Here is a 17,437-nt window from a genome sequence, read left to right as displayed (position 1 = left end):
CAAAACAAAATGTTCAATGCCAAAAACCAATGATAGCTATAACTGGCCGTTTAGGCAAACCAAAACGAAATGTTTAATGTTTATTTTTGTTTATCATTATTGTCTTTTGTTTTGAAAACAAACGATTGGAAAAATGCGGTCGAAGCTATATTTGTCTAAACAAAAGTTATCATCTAAAGCAGCATTCACATGAGCGCGACCAACGAACGACGAATGGCTTACAAAATGTGAGTTTAAATACCTTTGAAGACATATTTCCACACAAATTCTTAAAAAAAAAGATAGCAATATAGTTTGATTTATCATGCATACTTTTACTTTTCAATATCATGTATTAATAAATTTAAGAAAACAAATTTATTCGTCGCGAAAAAAATTGAAGTTGATACGAATTGTCAAATTTTATTTATCGCGCGTGCTTAATCTAAAAAAATCATTCTTGTTTTGGTTTCGGTGGCCAAAGTCAAACTTTATTCGCAACGAATTAAAAACTCTCATCTGAAAGAAATGTCAAAGTCGACTAATATTTTGGCTGTGCTCATGTGAATAATCCTTATATAAAAGTAACTTAATGCAAACAACGGCTAAAGACGAATTTAAATAACGTATTTGTTTATGTAAAACCCTTGTGCATTAAAATATTGGCGATTCACCAATAAATTCACTATTGTTAAACGAATGTACTAAATTTCGTGTAACGCAAGCCTTAGTAAGGTGAACAAATTATTCAAAATACCCACTGTCAAAATATTCACCATACAAACACAGCACCACAAACTGTACTGTTGACATTCTTAAATGTCAAATAAATTTCTTTTCAAAACATGTGCTCCCTTTAAAGAACGAAATTTATTTCTGCTTCCAAATATTTTAATAATTTTTGAGTAATTATCATAATAAATCTACGAAATGGGTACAGATCAGGCCGCTCATCGGTCAGGGGCCCTTAAACAAACAAACAAAGCCCACAAAACAGGAAGGCATCGTTCCAAAGGAGCTGTTGAAGCTGCAATAAAGGGTAAATAAATTACGAAATAAAAAAATCTATGCATTTTAGATATTAATTGAAATAAATTGTGAATTTAATAGGTAAAGCAGATATAAAAACAGTATCTCACCGTCACAAACAACAACAAAATCGTGAACAACGTCGGGATCAAATGAATCAGGTAAATCTGAAGTTTTTGTGTTGTCCAAGAAAAAAACTTAAAACTAAACGAATTTTATTTTAAGATTCGCAAAAATAAACGTGAGGAAGTTATTGCAAAGAAACGTCAAATTGGTGGCCAACATACTGCTCCCTTTCTCGTATGCATAGTGCCACTCCACTCCCAGATCGACCCCTATTCCGCTCTAGCCATTTTAGAGAGCTGCGACGAAGAAGCGATAGTCGACAAAAGTGCTGCCGGAGTGACCTACATCAATGTACCTCGATTCAAGCAAAGATTCGCCTTCATTATTCCTCCCCATGGCCGTGGTAATGAACTCACTGTCCTCGACTATTTGAAGGTCTGCGACACAACACTGTTCCTCACATCGGCAGCCATGGGCGAGGACGATGTCTTGGACAAATGGGGACACAAGATGTTCAATATGATTGTCGCACAGGGAATACCCAGCCCGGTCGTTGGAATTATGGATCTAGAATCGGTAAATCCCAAACGCCGTCAACAAACAAAGTCAGCCATCCAAAAGTTCATCAGTAAACTGCTTCCCGAGGAAAAATGCATGCAACTGGATACAAATCCGGAAGGAATTAACCTTCTACGTCGCATTGGTGGCCAAAAGAAGAAGATTTTACCCAACAAAGCCAATCGTCCACACCTCTTTGCTGAGAAAGTTGAGTATCTACCTAACCCAGATGCTTCATTGGACACGGGAACTCTCAAGGCAACTGGATTCTTGAGAGGAACTCCGCTGGATGTCAACGGATTGGTCCACATAACCGGTTTGGGTGACTTCCAGATGAGCCAAATTGAAGCTCAAACTGATCCCTACAAGCTCGAGAAAAACCGCCCAGACTTTTCCGATTTGCGAGTCGTCGCCGTGGCTGATCCCGCTAAGCAAGTGAGTCTTCAGGTAGAAAACATCCCCGACCCCATGGATGCCGAACAAACATGGCCTACAGAAGACGAAATCACACAAGCCAACGAAGAGACCAAAAAGACCAAGGTTATCAAGCGGATGCCAAAGGGTTGGAGTCAGTACCAAGCAGCTTGGATCCCAGATGTGGAGACAGTCGAAGAAAAGGACGAGAATAGCGGTGACGACAGCAACAGCAACGACGAAGATGAAGAAGAAGACGAAGACGAAGACTTCATGTCGTGTGAGAATAATTCCGAAGATGGTGACGAAAAAGATGGAGAGAGCGAAACTGAAGAGTTTGTGGAGACAGCTTCGATGTCGGAAGGTGTTGTGAACGACGAGAAATACGATGAGACCATGGACTTCCAGGAGGAACGAGAGACGTTGAAGAAAATTCAGGAAGCCCGAACCGATCAGATGTGGCCCGATGAAATGGACACACCACTTGATGTGCCCGCAAGGGAAAGATTCCAGAAATTTAGGGGTTTGGAATCTTTTAGGTGAGATTTAAACAAAACTTATTTCTTATAAAATGTGGCAATTTTTCGTTAAAATTCAGAACCTCTCCGTGGGATGTCAAAGAGAATCTACCCAGCGACTATGCGAGAATCTTCCAGTTCAAGAACTTCGACCGAACAAGGCGACGAATCGTTGAAGAAGCAAAAGATATTGCTGGAGCTTGTGTAAGTAAAAACATCTTGATGTAGGTCTGTTTCATCTTTAATGTTGAATTGAATTTTTAGCCTGGTTGGTATGTAACGATTCACATCGCAAATGTACCAACGTCCAAATGGAACAAGTACAAATCTGCTCAGCAAACTAACAATCTTGTGATCTATGGTCTCCTTCCACACGAACATCAAATGTCTGTGATGAATGTCATTCTCAAGCGCATACCCGATTCGGAAGTACCAATCAAATCCAAGGAAAAATTAATCATCCAATGCGGCTACAGACGATTCGTGGTTAATCCCGTCTTTAGTCAACATACCAATGGTGACAAACACAAGGTGAGTTAACAATCAGCTAAAATCTTTGTAAGCTTATCTAAGGTCTTACTTTTTAGTTTGAAAGATATTTCCGGCCAGACTCAACAGTGGTTGCCACGTTCTATGCCCCGATTCAATTCTCCCCAGCACCGATACTGTGCTTTAAGGAAAATCCCGATTCATCTCTGGCTTTGGTAGCACGCGGTTGTGTGCTTTCATGTAATCCCGATAGGGTGATTCTCAAGCGTGTTGTCCTAAGTGGCCATCCCAAACGCAACAATGGCAAATCCGCTACAGTTCGGTACATGTTCTTCAACAAAGAAGACGTCGAGTACTTCAAACCAATCAAACTACGTTCGAAGTGTGGTCGTGTTGGTCATATTCGCGAATCCCTGGGTACACACGGACACATGAAGTGTACCTTCGATGGCCAACTCAAATCGTACGATACGATATTCTTGTATTTGTTCAAGAGGGTATTCCCCAAATGGACCTACGAGGAGTGTTTGATTTCGTGTGAGGATAAAGATGATAATGCAATGGTTGAATAGAGTTGTACAGTGAAGATCACCCTCATATTATGTAGCGGCGATACATATTGGATTTTTTTTACAAAATTTGAAATAAATATATTTAACAACAATTTAAAACAAAAGTTTTTATTATTTTGGAACTTAAAGCTAGATTTTACATTTCACTTTCACTCCAAATGAAATCGATCTCTTTGAGATGTACAAAGAAGTGGAGAGTAATAAAACACATGTACATTATAAATAAATTAGCTAACTCTTATTTTATTGCTTTGGTGCTGGTCTATGTTTGTTTATAAACGGATTTATAATATTAGCTAATTTATGGGGCTCATTCAGATGGACATGATGCGTCCCGTCTATTTGGTGATATTCAAAAGTTGGTTTTTGTGTGAGGACATTTATCACTTCGTCATAGTTTGACTTGTCCTCATAGTACGGTGCTTGCAGAGCTTTGATGAACAAATGTGGGCAGGTTATTCTTTGAGCCATATCACAAACTAGTTCCTGTGGCAGGGCATAGAACAACAATGATTTTAATCGCTCGTCCCGGCTAAAACTGAACTTGGTTGGATCGTTCGGAGATGGTCTTACATTTCTTTGCAAAATAAACTGGCAGCAGTCTTTGTTGATAGATTTACCCGATCCTTCGTGCAGTCTGTCCACCAGCTCATCAAAGTCATAGCTGGGTGGCTGTTTGTTGCTGCGATGTCTTTCACCGACTTTGAGCAAAGTTTCCAAGCGCTCGCCAACAGTACTGATGAGAACTTCCTTAGAACGCAAAAGAGGTTTGAGGACATCCAGGGCAATGTACATATCACATTTGTCCGGGTACAAGGAACTGAATACGAATCCATTGATGGCACTCATCGAATGGCAGATCATCGAGATTTTTTCCCACCCAAATTCACGCATCATAGTCAGCACGAATGTAACATAGTCCACGGCATGATATGTGCAACCATTTGGTAGCCATGAGGATAATCCATGACCGGGCAAATCAATGGCCAGGAATCCGAGATGTGATGGTAAAAGTGGAGCAATTGTGTCGAAAGTTCCGGCATTATCCTGCCAGCCATGGAAGCCAACGATGGGACGAACGTTTTTAGGTCCATACCATTTACCCGATACGTGACCCCAAGGAACATTGAATTTGATTTCCTCAAACTAAAATCAAGATTATACATTTTAATGTCTTAAATTATGAACGCACCAAATAAGAGAACTTACATCTTTCGTAAGGAAATTACTTGCTGAAGACGACGACGATGTCGGTTCCCTACTTATATCCTTAGGGATAATATTCGTCGTTGAATAAGACTTTCGGCTCTCCCTATGTAATCCATTTAGGGATCTCCAAAGAAGTCGTGAAGCACTGGAAGTCGATGACATTTTATATACAGCTTTGATAATTAAACGTTGAATAGAAATAGAAAACTAAATTTCTAAATGCTGTGCAATCCCATTAAATATGAATTTTCTGCATCCAAAAGCTTTCTGTGAGCTTGGGGCTACCCCCAAGTGCAGTCATGAAAATCTGTTGTGTACTTTATACAGTTCTGTTAAATGCATAAATTAAAGTGAATTAACGTTTGAAACATTATAAATAGATCGTTTTTCTCGGAATTGGAAAATAAATTGCATTTGAAATTAAAGCTTTGTTTTAGTGAGAATTTTCCATTTTAGTTTTTCTTAGTAGCAAAGAGTATTATGAGATTGTGAGATTCTTTGAAAAATTGTATAAATTATAAAAAACAAACTATGCATGACCACGATGGTTTGTTGATAAACATTGGATTTTCCGTAGAACTTTTAAAACTTAGAACGAAGAAACACAATGCTGTAGTTGAACACAATTAATTCTTACACGTGATAAATGGGTTAGTAAAAAGTATTTATTTGGTTTATATTGTGATATTAATTAAGATATAAATATTTTTTGTTTCTATTAAGAATATACCTAAATATAAAAGGTGCATAGTCTGTAACTTAGAAATTAAACTTGGTTCTTAGCGTCTAAGTTCGATAAAATCACTTGTAATTTGATGTGACATTCCTTTGAAACTTGAAAGCACTTTTTGTTTATTAATTAGTTAAATATGTAATTAAACTTGCTTTATCAAAATTAATTGCGCTCAGTCTGTACACTTAAAGAAAAATAAAAACTTGAATCTGGTCTGATTAGTCTTGTGATTACTAAAGTTTTAAATCTCTAATCTTAAACCTTTCATATATAAAGCTTAAACTAAGAAATCAAACAAAATTAAAGTTATATGACCCATAAAAGACTTGGAATTGACGTTTTTGTTCCATGATGTCATTCGGAAGCATAAAGTTCCAAAATAAGAAGTAATACTGCTTTTCTTACCGAAGTAGGAAAGCAGACAAATAGTAAAAGTATACTCCCAATATTTAATAAGTATAAACATGGACAAATTTACACATACGCCATGGTGTTTCTTGGTGTGTTTTTCTCTATTATTTAAATAATCTTTAATTTTGTTGGACGTTAGAACAGTGTTCATCTGTGAGGCAATTTCCGGTATATATGTTCGTAAATTATAAAAAGAAAAAGAATTATAATAAAATCTTTGTTTTATTTAAATTTTAAAGTATTATGTCATTCATTTCTAGCAAAATATTATTTAAAAATTATTTATATGACAAAACAACGTTAGTTGGGTCAGCTAGTAGGATTATAAAAAATAGATAAAAACCTATTCTTAGACCTACGGAATGTATATGCAAAATTGCATTGAAATTGGTTAAGCCGTTTCTGAGGAGTATGGCAACTAACCAATGGCGGATCCACGGGGGGGTCGTGACCCCTCCCTGGGAGATAATGTGTTTGCTTTTTCATAGGAATTCCCTTCAATTCAAAACTAATCGTATTGCGTTAATGGATATGACCCCCATTATATTTTGAATTATTTATTTTTTGTATATGAAAACAACATTTGTATTTTACTTCCTTAAACTTTGTTGCTAAAAGTACTACTTTTGACTGAAGATTGGACCAAGAACATAATATGAATCGGATATTCAGCCCTATTCCAAAAGCACAGCACAAATTCATCAAATTTTGACCAATTGACGATCCAGGAGGGGGTCATATGAGCCAAAAAGTTTATACAGTTAAGTTGTATAAGTAAAGATTTCATTTAAAGATTTATTAGTAATTTAACGACATTCACCCAAAAGTGGTTTGCTGTCCAAAAAACAACTCAAATTTTGATTTTCGCTCAATTTAGAACGCGAAAAAACTTTAGTCATGCTATAAATTATTTTCATAAAAATTGTTTCTAAGAAAAAGAGCAAATATTCAGGTTTTTAAAAAGAAACCTTGAATAAGAGATCATCAATTTTATATTAAGTTGCCTTTGAATTCCTTAAACTAGCCTTAAATTTTATTATTACATTTTTTTGACACACATAAATAGTGATTCTTGAAGTGATTTTTACTGCGACATATAGGAACTATATAGCAATTTTTGCATTAGTAAACCATTTCAAACTAGAGTTTTTAATCAAATATGACATTACGAAGAAGTCGAACAAAGTGGGTACCTCGATTCGTTCCTTCCGTCTGTCTGTCTTTCCTGGCCCCTAAAGTCCAAACAATTGTGTTGATTGAAATTAATATTTTCAGTTTATAAATGTAAGGAGTTTTTATCATTTTATTAATAAAAAAATAACAGCAGTCCCCACACAAATTTTTTGGTTCAAACATGTGATTTTTCTAAAACTTTCTCAAAATTTTGTGTTCTTAATTTGGCTTCTTTCTACAAGAAAAATATATTTTCGTATTGCTCCAGAAGGGTACCCCTCAAAAAAGCCTTTATTTTGTTTTTAAGTTTTCTCAATAACTAATGGAACGATTTCAAAATTCTTCTTTTTCTGTGCAAGCTCTTGTCAATGATCAAATTGATGATGATTTTTTATGATAAAAAATTTATTTTTTTTTTTAATAAAATACTAATTTTGTTTACAAAACTCGATATCTCAGAGAGGAGATAACATTTTTTTACGAAATTTAAATCTTATTATATTTACAAGCTCTTTATTAAGTGCTTGTACCAAAAATATTTTTAAGAGAAAATTAAAAATGATCTTCGAAAAAAAATAAGTTAATCTAGATTTTTTGACAAATAAAATGGCATTTAAATTTTTGAGAAGAACTTATTTTGGAGGTACATTTCTAAATCTAAAATGTAGGCAATATTTTTCAAAAGACTTTTTGGAAGAAATTATCAAGTTCTTGTGACCCAGTCGTGCATTTTATTTCTTTCAAAATTGGTTTTCTGTTGAATACAAAACATCTTAAAAGAATAAATAAATCTACTTTTGAAGTCAATTTGCTTGGATGCTTTAGAACCGAGATTCAAACACGAATTTCAATAATACAAATGCCCCAAAAAATCAAGCGACACTTTTGTGAAACTAATGGCTAAGTGAAAAACACAATTAACGTTTCATATCTATTGGTATAAAAGCTTTGAAACGTGTAATTTGTGAGTACTACAAAACTTTTCTTCCCAACTTATTTGTTTACTTACCTTACTTTGTTTTAATTTAGTTTTTTTTTAGAGAAATTATGTTCTTAAATACAACTATTTCCCTAAATTCAAGAACAAAACCTTTTTGTCTCTACAATTTTTAAGTTTTGTTGACGCCGTTATAAGATCCAAATACGAGTAAGCAGATTGATAACGATAGTAATAGCAGACGACGGGAAATTGAGTTCAAAAAAACTACGTCAAAAAGAGTCCGACATTTTAACATATCAGATCCTCTCTCATTTTCTGGATTTTTAAATTTTGTCAGCGTTTTTCGCATTAATAGAAATGAAAACAAGAAAAGTGTGTTTAGTTTTTGGAAAAAAGCAACGTTTCAAAACAATTTCTTACATTTCTGCGCGAAATGCACCAAAAACTCTCTAAGCTATTGTATTTTAGCTCTTAAATATGGCATATTTAGACAACTATTCGAATCTTGGAATGCTTTCATATGAGTCATCCAAATTAAATAGTTAGATCATAACTTGCTGGACAACAGTGTTCTATAAATAATTTGATAACCAAGGAATTATAAAATTTTTAAGTGGTGAATAAAAACTCATCTAAGTGTGTGATCAAAAACGTTCTGGCTTTTGAAAAAGGTATAATTTGTAACTGTACGCGCTACCGTTACTTTTAAATACATAGTTTTAGATTTTTGGGGTCAGTTATAGCTATCATTGAAATCGATCCGAAAACATTTTGGAATCGATATTTGATGGTGTTTCCCTTTGATTTGAAATGAAAATTATATACTGAACGATTGGAAATCACAGAAAGATTTTTTTGAGAAAAAAGTGTAATTGCACATTCATTTTTCATGTATTTTTCTGTTTTCCGGATACAAATTCATTTTCCTGAACAGCTACTACTTTTATGCTCAAAAGTGTAATGAATGGTTCCACTGATTTGTGTTGCAGTGACATATTACTTTCAGTAAACATTTTTTGGTGAATTTCAATCAGGACATTTTTTCAATGACAGAATTTTTTAATGATAGCTATAAATGACCTGTCAACAAAATTCCAATGTTTGTTTCCAATGGTGAAAACCAATGATAGCAATAACTGGCGTCTAAGTCTTGTATAAGCGCCTCTACCAAAACCCGTTATAATATTTTGGCTCCAAAGTTATCGTATTCTACCTTAAATCGCGGGTAAATTATCACTACCAGGGCATCATGTGATACAGAATAATAGCTGCATAAAATTCATTCATACATTCATAATATATTTTTTGATAATAACTCATATCTATGGCTGTAGATTATGTGATATAGTCACAATTTCTATTGCACATTACATTACAATGTCGGGGAATTCCACATAAGCAGACCATTCATTTTCGAGTATAGTATGCGCGCTATCTCAAGCCGGTCTTAGAGTTTGATCTTTCGAAATTGACGACACCATTTTTATGAAATATTATTTCACATTAGCTATTCTGATTTGAGCAGATCTTAAGTAGTTGTAAAAATTAACAATTCAAAATTAGGTACACAAATGGCCTTATGATGAAAGGGGGCAGAAGATTTGGGAAATGCACATATGGCGATACTTTGTCCGATGTTTATGAAAAAGGGTTCATTTAAATGGCTGTTAATAGCGTTAAAAAATAGGTATAGATAATAAAATAAAATAGATATTTAATTGTATTATTATTTTGTGAAAGAACAAACTTCCTGGGAGTTACTTAACGAAATGCAAAACCACTAGATTGTTTTTAATTGGATTTAATTGTTTTTTAACAAAAAATATGTTTCTACATATAACACAATAAAAAAACAAATTCCACACACAACAATATATATTATTAAATTTTGTTGGCATAATGCACTACATTCCACTGATTTCGACTGTTTTTTCTAAATCTATCCACTGTACGATGAGATACGACGTACACTGTGCGTAAAACCTTTTATCCCTTACAGTATTTCGCTTAGTTCCAAAATGAGGAGACTTAAGGACGTTTAAATGACGTCTTTACCAATTTCCAGTTTAGTAGGGATTTTTTAAAAGTAAATCTTATGATATTACATTTTGAATTGAATCGAAATTTTATTTGTTTTTTTTTTTTTTTGTATTTCTAGACATCACTCTATTAGATTCTGCATAAGAATTAAAAAAACAACATATTTTAATAATTCTTAACTATTTTTTTTTTATTGAGATCTATACTTATTTATAAAAGGATTAATAATATCAGCCAATTTCTCTGGTTCGTTCAAGTGCACATGATGTGTCCCATCCACTTGATGGTACTCAAATGTGGGCTTCTTTGTTAGTACATTTATCACTTCATCATAATTAGACCTTTTCTCATAGTAAGGTGCTTGCAGGGCTTTAATAAATAAATGTGGGCAACTGATCCTCGCTGCCATATCACAAACTAACTCCTGTGGCAGGGCATAGAATAACATAGACTTCAATCGATCGTCTCGACTAAAGCTATATTTCGTTGGGTCCTTTGCCGAGGGCTTGATATTTCTCTTCAAAATAAATTGGCAACATTCCTTTTCGATGGATTTACCTGATCCTTCATACAATCGATCTACTAATTGTTCAAACTCGTAGCTTGGTGGTTCGGATTTGTTGAGCTTCCTTTCGGAAACCTTTATGAGTCCTTCCAGTTTCTCTGCAACACTGCTCACAACAATATCCTTGGGTTGCAGCAAAGGTTTCAGGACATCCAGAGCAATGTATAAGTCACATTTATCCGGGTACAGTGAATTGAATACAAATCCATTGATTGCACTCATCGAATGGCAGATCATTGAAATCTTATCCCAACCAAATTCTCGCATCAGAGTAAGCACAAATGTTACATAGTCCACGCAATAATAAGTGCAACCCTCGGGAAGCCAAGAAGACAGTCCGTGACCGGGTAAATCGATGGCTAAGAATCCAATATGTGATGGCAAAAGTGGAGCGAGTGTGTCGAATGTGCCGGCATTATCCTGCCAGCCATGGAATCCGACTATTGGTCTAGTGTTTTTTGGGCCATACCACTTTCCTGCTATATGTCCCCAAGGAACGCTGAATTTTATTTCCTCGAACTGAAATTAATTAAAGAAAATTAAAGATTTTATAAAAAAATAAAGAATCTACCTCCTTTGTAGCGAAATTACGAAAGCAAAAATTTGATTTCTCTGATACTTTTCTATATAAAGATCGCCTCAAAATTCTCGAAACTCCTGCTGAAATTGCCATTATCAATGTTTGTATACGTTGTCCAAGATCTTAAAAAGTGTGTGCTGATCTAAACACTAAACTATTAAATACTAACCCTCGACAACTTGAAACTTCTAAAGATATAGATGTATTTCGCCAGCAACAAGTTTGTTCTTTTCTTAATTATGCAACGATCAAATAAAATTCGTATAACTATGGATCTGCCAAATTCAAAAAAAGACGCTTTCAGATTTTATATATAGTGTGGTTTAATAATTGTTAATTATTATGTCTTAATTATTATTAATTCTATTTATTTGCATAATTCAAGCTTTATATTAAATATTAGTTTGTAGCCTATTTTAGAGATTCAGACATGTTAAAGAAGCTTAAATAATTTAAATTTATAATTCCTAATAAGATAATTTTTGTTTCTTTAATTGTACTTATGTATTTATAGAGTTTTTTGAGCTATAAACGTGCAACTAGCTGTTAATCATTATTTTTATTTTCATCAACTTGTAGCAAAATTAAGAAGCTGCTGATGAAGTTTTAAGAAAATAAATAAAGACTGTAAAAGCTGTCTTAAGCTTTAGATAAAAACAAGATCCACTATTCTCGAAAAGAGTCTTACCAGAAGTAAAGCAACATAAATCAAAATTTAATTTTTGATTTTATTAAACACCAATTGAGAATAGAAACATTTTTAACTTATCTTTTTAATTTAAATTATTATAAAGTTATAAAAATTATAAAAAAAAAATTTTAATTACTTACCTATTTCTATGAAATAATTTTGCAACTTACAAAAATCAAGGGCAAGTTCGTAAGTCTAGCTCAAAGCCATAACTATTTATATATAAAAACATCCTTGAAGATCCTGCTGCACAAGTTTTGAAGAAAAAATACTGAACAAAATATCTGGAGGTTTTTCGACGATTGCCTTGAAAAAATAGTATTTACCACCAACATCTCAGCTTTCCACTCACATCCGATTGAAGTTTATAACTAAATCCCAAGTAGCTAATTTATACAATAAACAAGTAATCTTCTAAGGCTTTGAGACAATCAAAGGACAACGAACTTTTGTTCGATATTCATTATGCTTATTTATTTTTTTTCCTTTCTTTATAAAGGGTGTTTTTTAGACATGTTGTTTACAAGAAAAAATAAAACAGATATGGTCAAGAATTAAGCTTTATCTTTAAGATAAGGTTTGCAATTAAGATTTAAAAATGATTTCAGACAAATGGCCTCCGGCTCCGCTGCTGGCTCGAATTAATTCCAGTAATTCCAGTAGAGAGAAGGCCTAATAGGGTCAGTTTGGGAACGTATGTCAGCAATAACATTAATCGTCATTAATCGCCTGGGCTTACCTGTGTAAACAAGTGACTTTACATAACCCCACACAAAAATTTCAAGCAGTATTAAATCGCAAGATCTTGGAGACCATAATAACCACATAATGTGAAACAGGCCCAAAACTTACCAAAAGTTGCATTCAATAAATTGCACTGTCACAAAGACCAACTCCGAAAAAAAGAATTGCCAGGTTGATAACCACACGTGTAAAAACCATTTGTAATAATATTACTACAAATAATCAAATTATGGCGCGACAACTCTGAACAATTCCTGTGTGCGAGTAATTGTCAGGAATGGAGGGGACCTACAATTTTAAGCGGAACGGCTTATTTAATAAAGTGTTTTTCATGACAAGAATTACTCTTGGAAAGTTTGTCAATTAATCGCAAAAGGCAGCACCCGTGAAAAAACTTTGGTTGGCACAGGCAGGGATCGAACCCAAGACCTCTAGCTTTACAATCCAACTCAATAACCATAATGCCATGGGCACTACAAAATAATACAGCTATTGGGTTTAAACTAAGGGTGATTGCTTGATTGCTGCTGGGAATACCTAATAAAACCATAAATAAAACAAGTGTCTTTATCGGATTTGGGTGTTTTTCGGTTAGGTGTGGGATTATTTAAAACGCCTGGACCCCAAAATTATTTATTACAGCTTAATAATTTTACATTGTTTTTAAAATAATTTTATTAATAAATTCCAACTTATAAATATAAAATACTTTCAAAAAAAAAGAAACAAAAATTGAAAAAAATTTTGACGTGTAGATTTTTGGAAACTTTCGAAGGCTGTATTATTTTACCCGCGCTTTAATCTTAAGATCAAAGTATACAGTCGTTAAATCATGCAGTGAATCATGAATTATACAATTAACATGTGAAAGTTGTACTTTTCAAAAAGTTTTCTAAGGCTCTTTATTGGTATCTATTCAAGTATTTATTGATGTAGAATCGTAGTGCGCCTATATTTCTAAGTTAATTGCTAATCAAAATGCATAGGGAAATTCCGCATTGGCAGACGATTCACATAAAAATTGCGCACGTGCTTGATTAAGACTTTAGACTTTAATCATTAAAAAATGAAGACATTTATGAATTAAAGATTGTTATAGTTTTTCTGTTAATAAACAAATTGATCTCTATGACATACATACATACATAGATGCTAGGGACGAAAGTAGTCAAATTTAACACGAAAATGTATTTTTTTTTCACGAGTTTAAATTGAATTAAATGGCATTTTGTTGGTGCTCATTCCTGTCAGTATGGCAAACACCATTCAAATTTGTTCTAGTTTTCACTTTAGTAGAAAAATATAAAATTTAATTATATCAGTTAATTTATTTAAAACCCTATTATTATTTGTATAAGAAATATTTATAAAATAAGCTCCACAATATCGTCAAACTCAAAGGTTGAATTATTCTTTGTACAAAATAGGATTTATCTGTTAAAAATAAATCAATATATTTTATCCAAAGAATCAAAATGGAAAAAATCGAGAGTTTTAAGGTTGCCACAACGGTTTAAGACATAATTCATAAATTATTAAGCAGTGCAATTTAAAATTGATATCTAAACACAGAACAAGATGTTCAAAGTATGACATGTGAAGGTACATAAAATTCCACATTTTGATTTATTAGAAAAAAATATTCTCACAACTAAACTAAACAAAGGAAACACTTATATAGTGTAACTCGGAATATGATTTATCTGTCGTCTTTAAGGTGAAGGCACACTACACTTTTTAACTTCAGTCACCCATGTTTCAAACATTATTTAAATTTAAGATAACAGCAAACATTTTTAAACAATAATTTAACTTTATTGAGATCTATACTTATTTATAAAAGGATTAATAATATCAGCCAATTTCTCTGGTTCGTTTAAATGTACATGATGTGTCCCATCCACTTGATGGTACTCAAATGTAGGCTTCTTTGTTAGTACATTTATTACTTCATCATAATTAGACCTTTTCTCATAGTAAGGTGCTTGCAGGGCTTTAATAAATAAATGTGGGCAACTGATCCTCGCCGCCATATCACAAACTAACTCCTGTGGCAGAGCATAGAATAACATAGACTTCAATCGATCGTCTCGACTAAAGCTATATTTAGTTGGGTCCGTGGCCGACGGCTTGATATTTCTCTTCAAAATAAATTGGCAACATTCCTTTTCGATGGATTTACCTGATCCTTCATACAATCGATCTACCAATTGTTCAAACTCGTAGCTTGGTGGTTCGGATTTGTTGAGCTTCCTTTCGGAAACCTTAATAAGCCCTTCCAGTTTTTCTGCAACACTGCTCACAACAATATCCTTGGGTTGCAGCAAAGGTTTCAGGACATCCAGAGCAATGTATAAGTCACATTTATCCGGGTACAGTGAATTGAATACGAATCCATTGATTGCACTCATCGAATGGCAGATCATTGAAATCTTATCCCAACCGAATTCTCGCATCAGAGTAAGCACAAATGTTACATAGTCCACGCAATGATAAGTGCAACCCTCGGGAAGCCAAGAAGACAGTCCGTGACCGGGTAAATCGATGGCTAAGAATCCAATATGTGATGGCAAAAGAGGGGCGAGTGTGTCGAATGTGCCGGCATTATCCTGCCAGCCATGGAATCCGACTATTGGTCTAGTGTTTTTTGGGCCATACCACTTGCCTGCTATGTGTCCCCAGGGGACATTGAATTTTATTTCCTCGAACTGAAAATGATTAAAGAAAGTTTATAAAGGAATGTCCTTTTATAGAAAAAAAAAGAACTCACCTCTTTTGTAGCAAATTTCCGTAAGGAGGTCTTTGAGTTCTCTGCCATGATTCTCTGAAAAGATCGCCTTAGAATGCCAGAAGTCCTTCCTGCAGCAATTGCCATGAATGTTTTAATTCACCTCAAAAGAACCTAGTGGGCTTCGATGTGCTCAAAACAATTAACTATTAAATACTAACCCTCGACAACTTGAAGCTTTTAAGTTTATAAGTGCATTTTGCCAGCAACAAGTTTCTACTTGTAATTGTATGACGGTAAAATAGAATTCTTATAACAATGGTGTCATAGACTAATGCAATGAATTTTCTGTAGAAAATGTAATGAAATAAAATTCTAAGGAAGAGGCTTTTTTAGATTTTTCATGAAATTGGTGAATTGAAGTACCTAAACGCATAGATGCAAATCTTTAGAGGGAAAAAGCTATGTGTTAATTGTGATGACAAAACTGATGGCTGGGTAATTGCCAACTGCATGCTAATATGTATCTACGTGGTTTATGATTCACTTTAAAAATAAACCTAAACAGAATTTCCCTTTAAATTCGATTGAAGCTTAGTTAATCGCAAATGACTGAATTAATTAGCAATAAGTAATTTTCTAAGGCAGCCGGCCAATAGACGGTAGTCATGAAATGATTTGGTATTGCTTATTTTTGTATTTATTATGACGAGCCCTGAACAAGAAACAAAGGACAATGAACTTTTGTGTTGTAGATATTGCCACATACATACATATGTAAACATGTTCAATAAATAGAATTTTGTTTCGATGATCTGATTCCTATTAGTTCTAAAAAAATCTGATAAGGTTCGCTGATTTTTTATCATTCAAGAATTAAAGCTTTCAATTTTTAAGTTGTTATCTTCTGATATCAGGGAAATATAAACTACACTATTTATGAACATTTTTTATAGTTTGGAAAAGCAATTTGTCATTCATGAATCTTAAGAAACAGTCTAGGGAGACAAAGAAGAATTCGGAGATGACGCTTGCACCTAGTTTCATCGTGTCATAACAGACTCAGCAGTAAGGTATCAAAACGGCGCACTACAGTGCTAATTGGATCTCAGGCTAGGTTGCCTTGAGATCGCCATCTCTAAGGTATCAAGGGGGCATGTTGCCCTTTGTAAACCCCTACTTCATTACACTAAAGGATTTGAAAGAGGTACGAGGTTGGGTCTATGCAAAGGTCATCTATCTATTGACAGATGAATATATCACACAAATACATATCTATTTTTGTATGTAGGTGCTTCAAAAGTTGTATCAATACTGAATACGATAAGTCAGCAATTTGTATACTCGTAAGATATTAAAATTTCATAAGAACAACACACTCTCTTTTCAAATCCAAATAGGTGAATTAATCATTCCCTACCAACTATCACGTATTATGTAATTTAAATAAATAAAATCGATGACGATCTTTTACGTCATTTTGTATATTCGTGCTAGACATGAATTCACCGGCCCACAATAAATCAATAAGAGATATACTTGTGAATTAGTTAAGTAAAAAAAAAGTAATAAATGCCATAAGAGTTAATTTTAATTAATCTTAGACTTTGAACCTCAACTGAGTTTTGTTCTAAAGCTTTTATGATAAATTTGCAAATACACTTAACACAAAAAACAATCACACCAATTCAAAATAGTGAAACAGTGTTTTATTTGCAAGACGATACGATGAATACATTTTTGGGATATTTGTTCATAATTATAACACATTTGCAAACGTGCTGTTCAATCGTGTAACTTGCAATAACAATATAACTGAATAATAAACAAAAGATTTGACAAATGTCACCAAAACAAAATGGCCACCACGGGGCGCCAAAATCTACCAGAACCAAAAAAAACCTATATTTGAGACACATTTTAATTAATAAAGATAAGGGTCACGTTTTACAAATCGCTTATCATCGTAAATAAGCGACTTCACATAAAAAGTAGTCG

General features: G+C 33.7%; 4 protein-coding genes across 4 annotated transcripts; 1 reads left to right on the top strand and 3 right to left on the bottom strand.

Annotated features, from left to right (window-relative positions):
* The first annotated feature begins 805 nt into the window (after nt 1-805).
* Nucleotides 806-3,729, top strand: LOC129944599 (pre-rRNA-processing protein TSR1 homolog). Its single transcript, XM_056054141.1, has 6 exons — nt 806-1,018; nt 1,090-1,169; nt 1,234-2,585; nt 2,645-2,768; nt 2,829-3,095; nt 3,152-3,729. The coding sequence occupies exons 1-6, from the start codon at nt 910-912 to the stop codon at nt 3,623-3,625; spliced, it is 2,406 nt and encodes an 801-aa protein (XP_055910116.1). The 5' UTR covers nt 806-909; the 3' UTR covers nt 3,626-3,729.
* Nucleotides 3,730-3,837: 108 nt separating this feature from the next.
* Nucleotides 3,838-5,108, bottom strand: LOC129944600 (probable serine hydrolase). The gene is made up of 2 exons (XM_056054142.1): nt 4,835-5,108; nt 3,838-4,771 (listed from the first exon to the last, which is right to left on the bottom strand). Exons 1-2 carry the CDS (start codon nt 4,994-4,996, stop codon nt 3,869-3,871), a joined length of 1,065 nt encoding a protein of 354 aa, XP_055910117.1. The 5' UTR covers nt 4,997-5,108; the 3' UTR covers nt 3,838-3,868.
* A 5,213-nt stretch (nt 5,109-10,321) lies between these two features.
* Nucleotides 10,322-11,399, bottom strand: LOC129945177 (serine hydrolase-like protein). The gene is made up of 2 exons (XM_056054835.1): nt 11,268-11,399; nt 10,322-11,215 (listed from the first exon to the last, which is right to left on the bottom strand). Exons 1-2 carry the CDS (start codon nt 11,367-11,369, stop codon nt 10,322-10,324), a joined length of 996 nt encoding a protein of 331 aa, XP_055910810.1. The 5' UTR covers nt 11,370-11,399.
* Nucleotides 11,400-14,502: 3,103 nt separating this feature from the next.
* On the bottom strand, nt 14,503-15,771 carry LOC129948189 (serine hydrolase-like protein). The gene is made up of 2 exons (XM_056059069.1): nt 15,482-15,771; nt 14,503-15,419 (listed from the first exon to the last, which is right to left on the bottom strand). Exons 1-2 carry the CDS (start codon nt 15,584-15,586, stop codon nt 14,526-14,528), a joined length of 999 nt encoding a protein of 332 aa, XP_055915044.1. The 5' UTR covers nt 15,587-15,771; the 3' UTR covers nt 14,503-14,525.
* Between the last annotated feature and the right edge of the window lie 1,666 nt (nt 15,772-17,437).

This window comes from Eupeodes corollae, chromosome 2 (genome assembly GCF_945859685.1).
Source record: "Eupeodes corollae chromosome 2, idEupCoro1.1, whole genome shotgun sequence".
In the NCBI taxonomy this organism is placed as follows: domain Eukaryota; kingdom Metazoa; phylum Arthropoda; class Insecta; order Diptera; family Syrphidae; genus Eupeodes; species Eupeodes corollae.
This window is presented reverse-complemented; position numbering and strand designations above follow the sequence as displayed.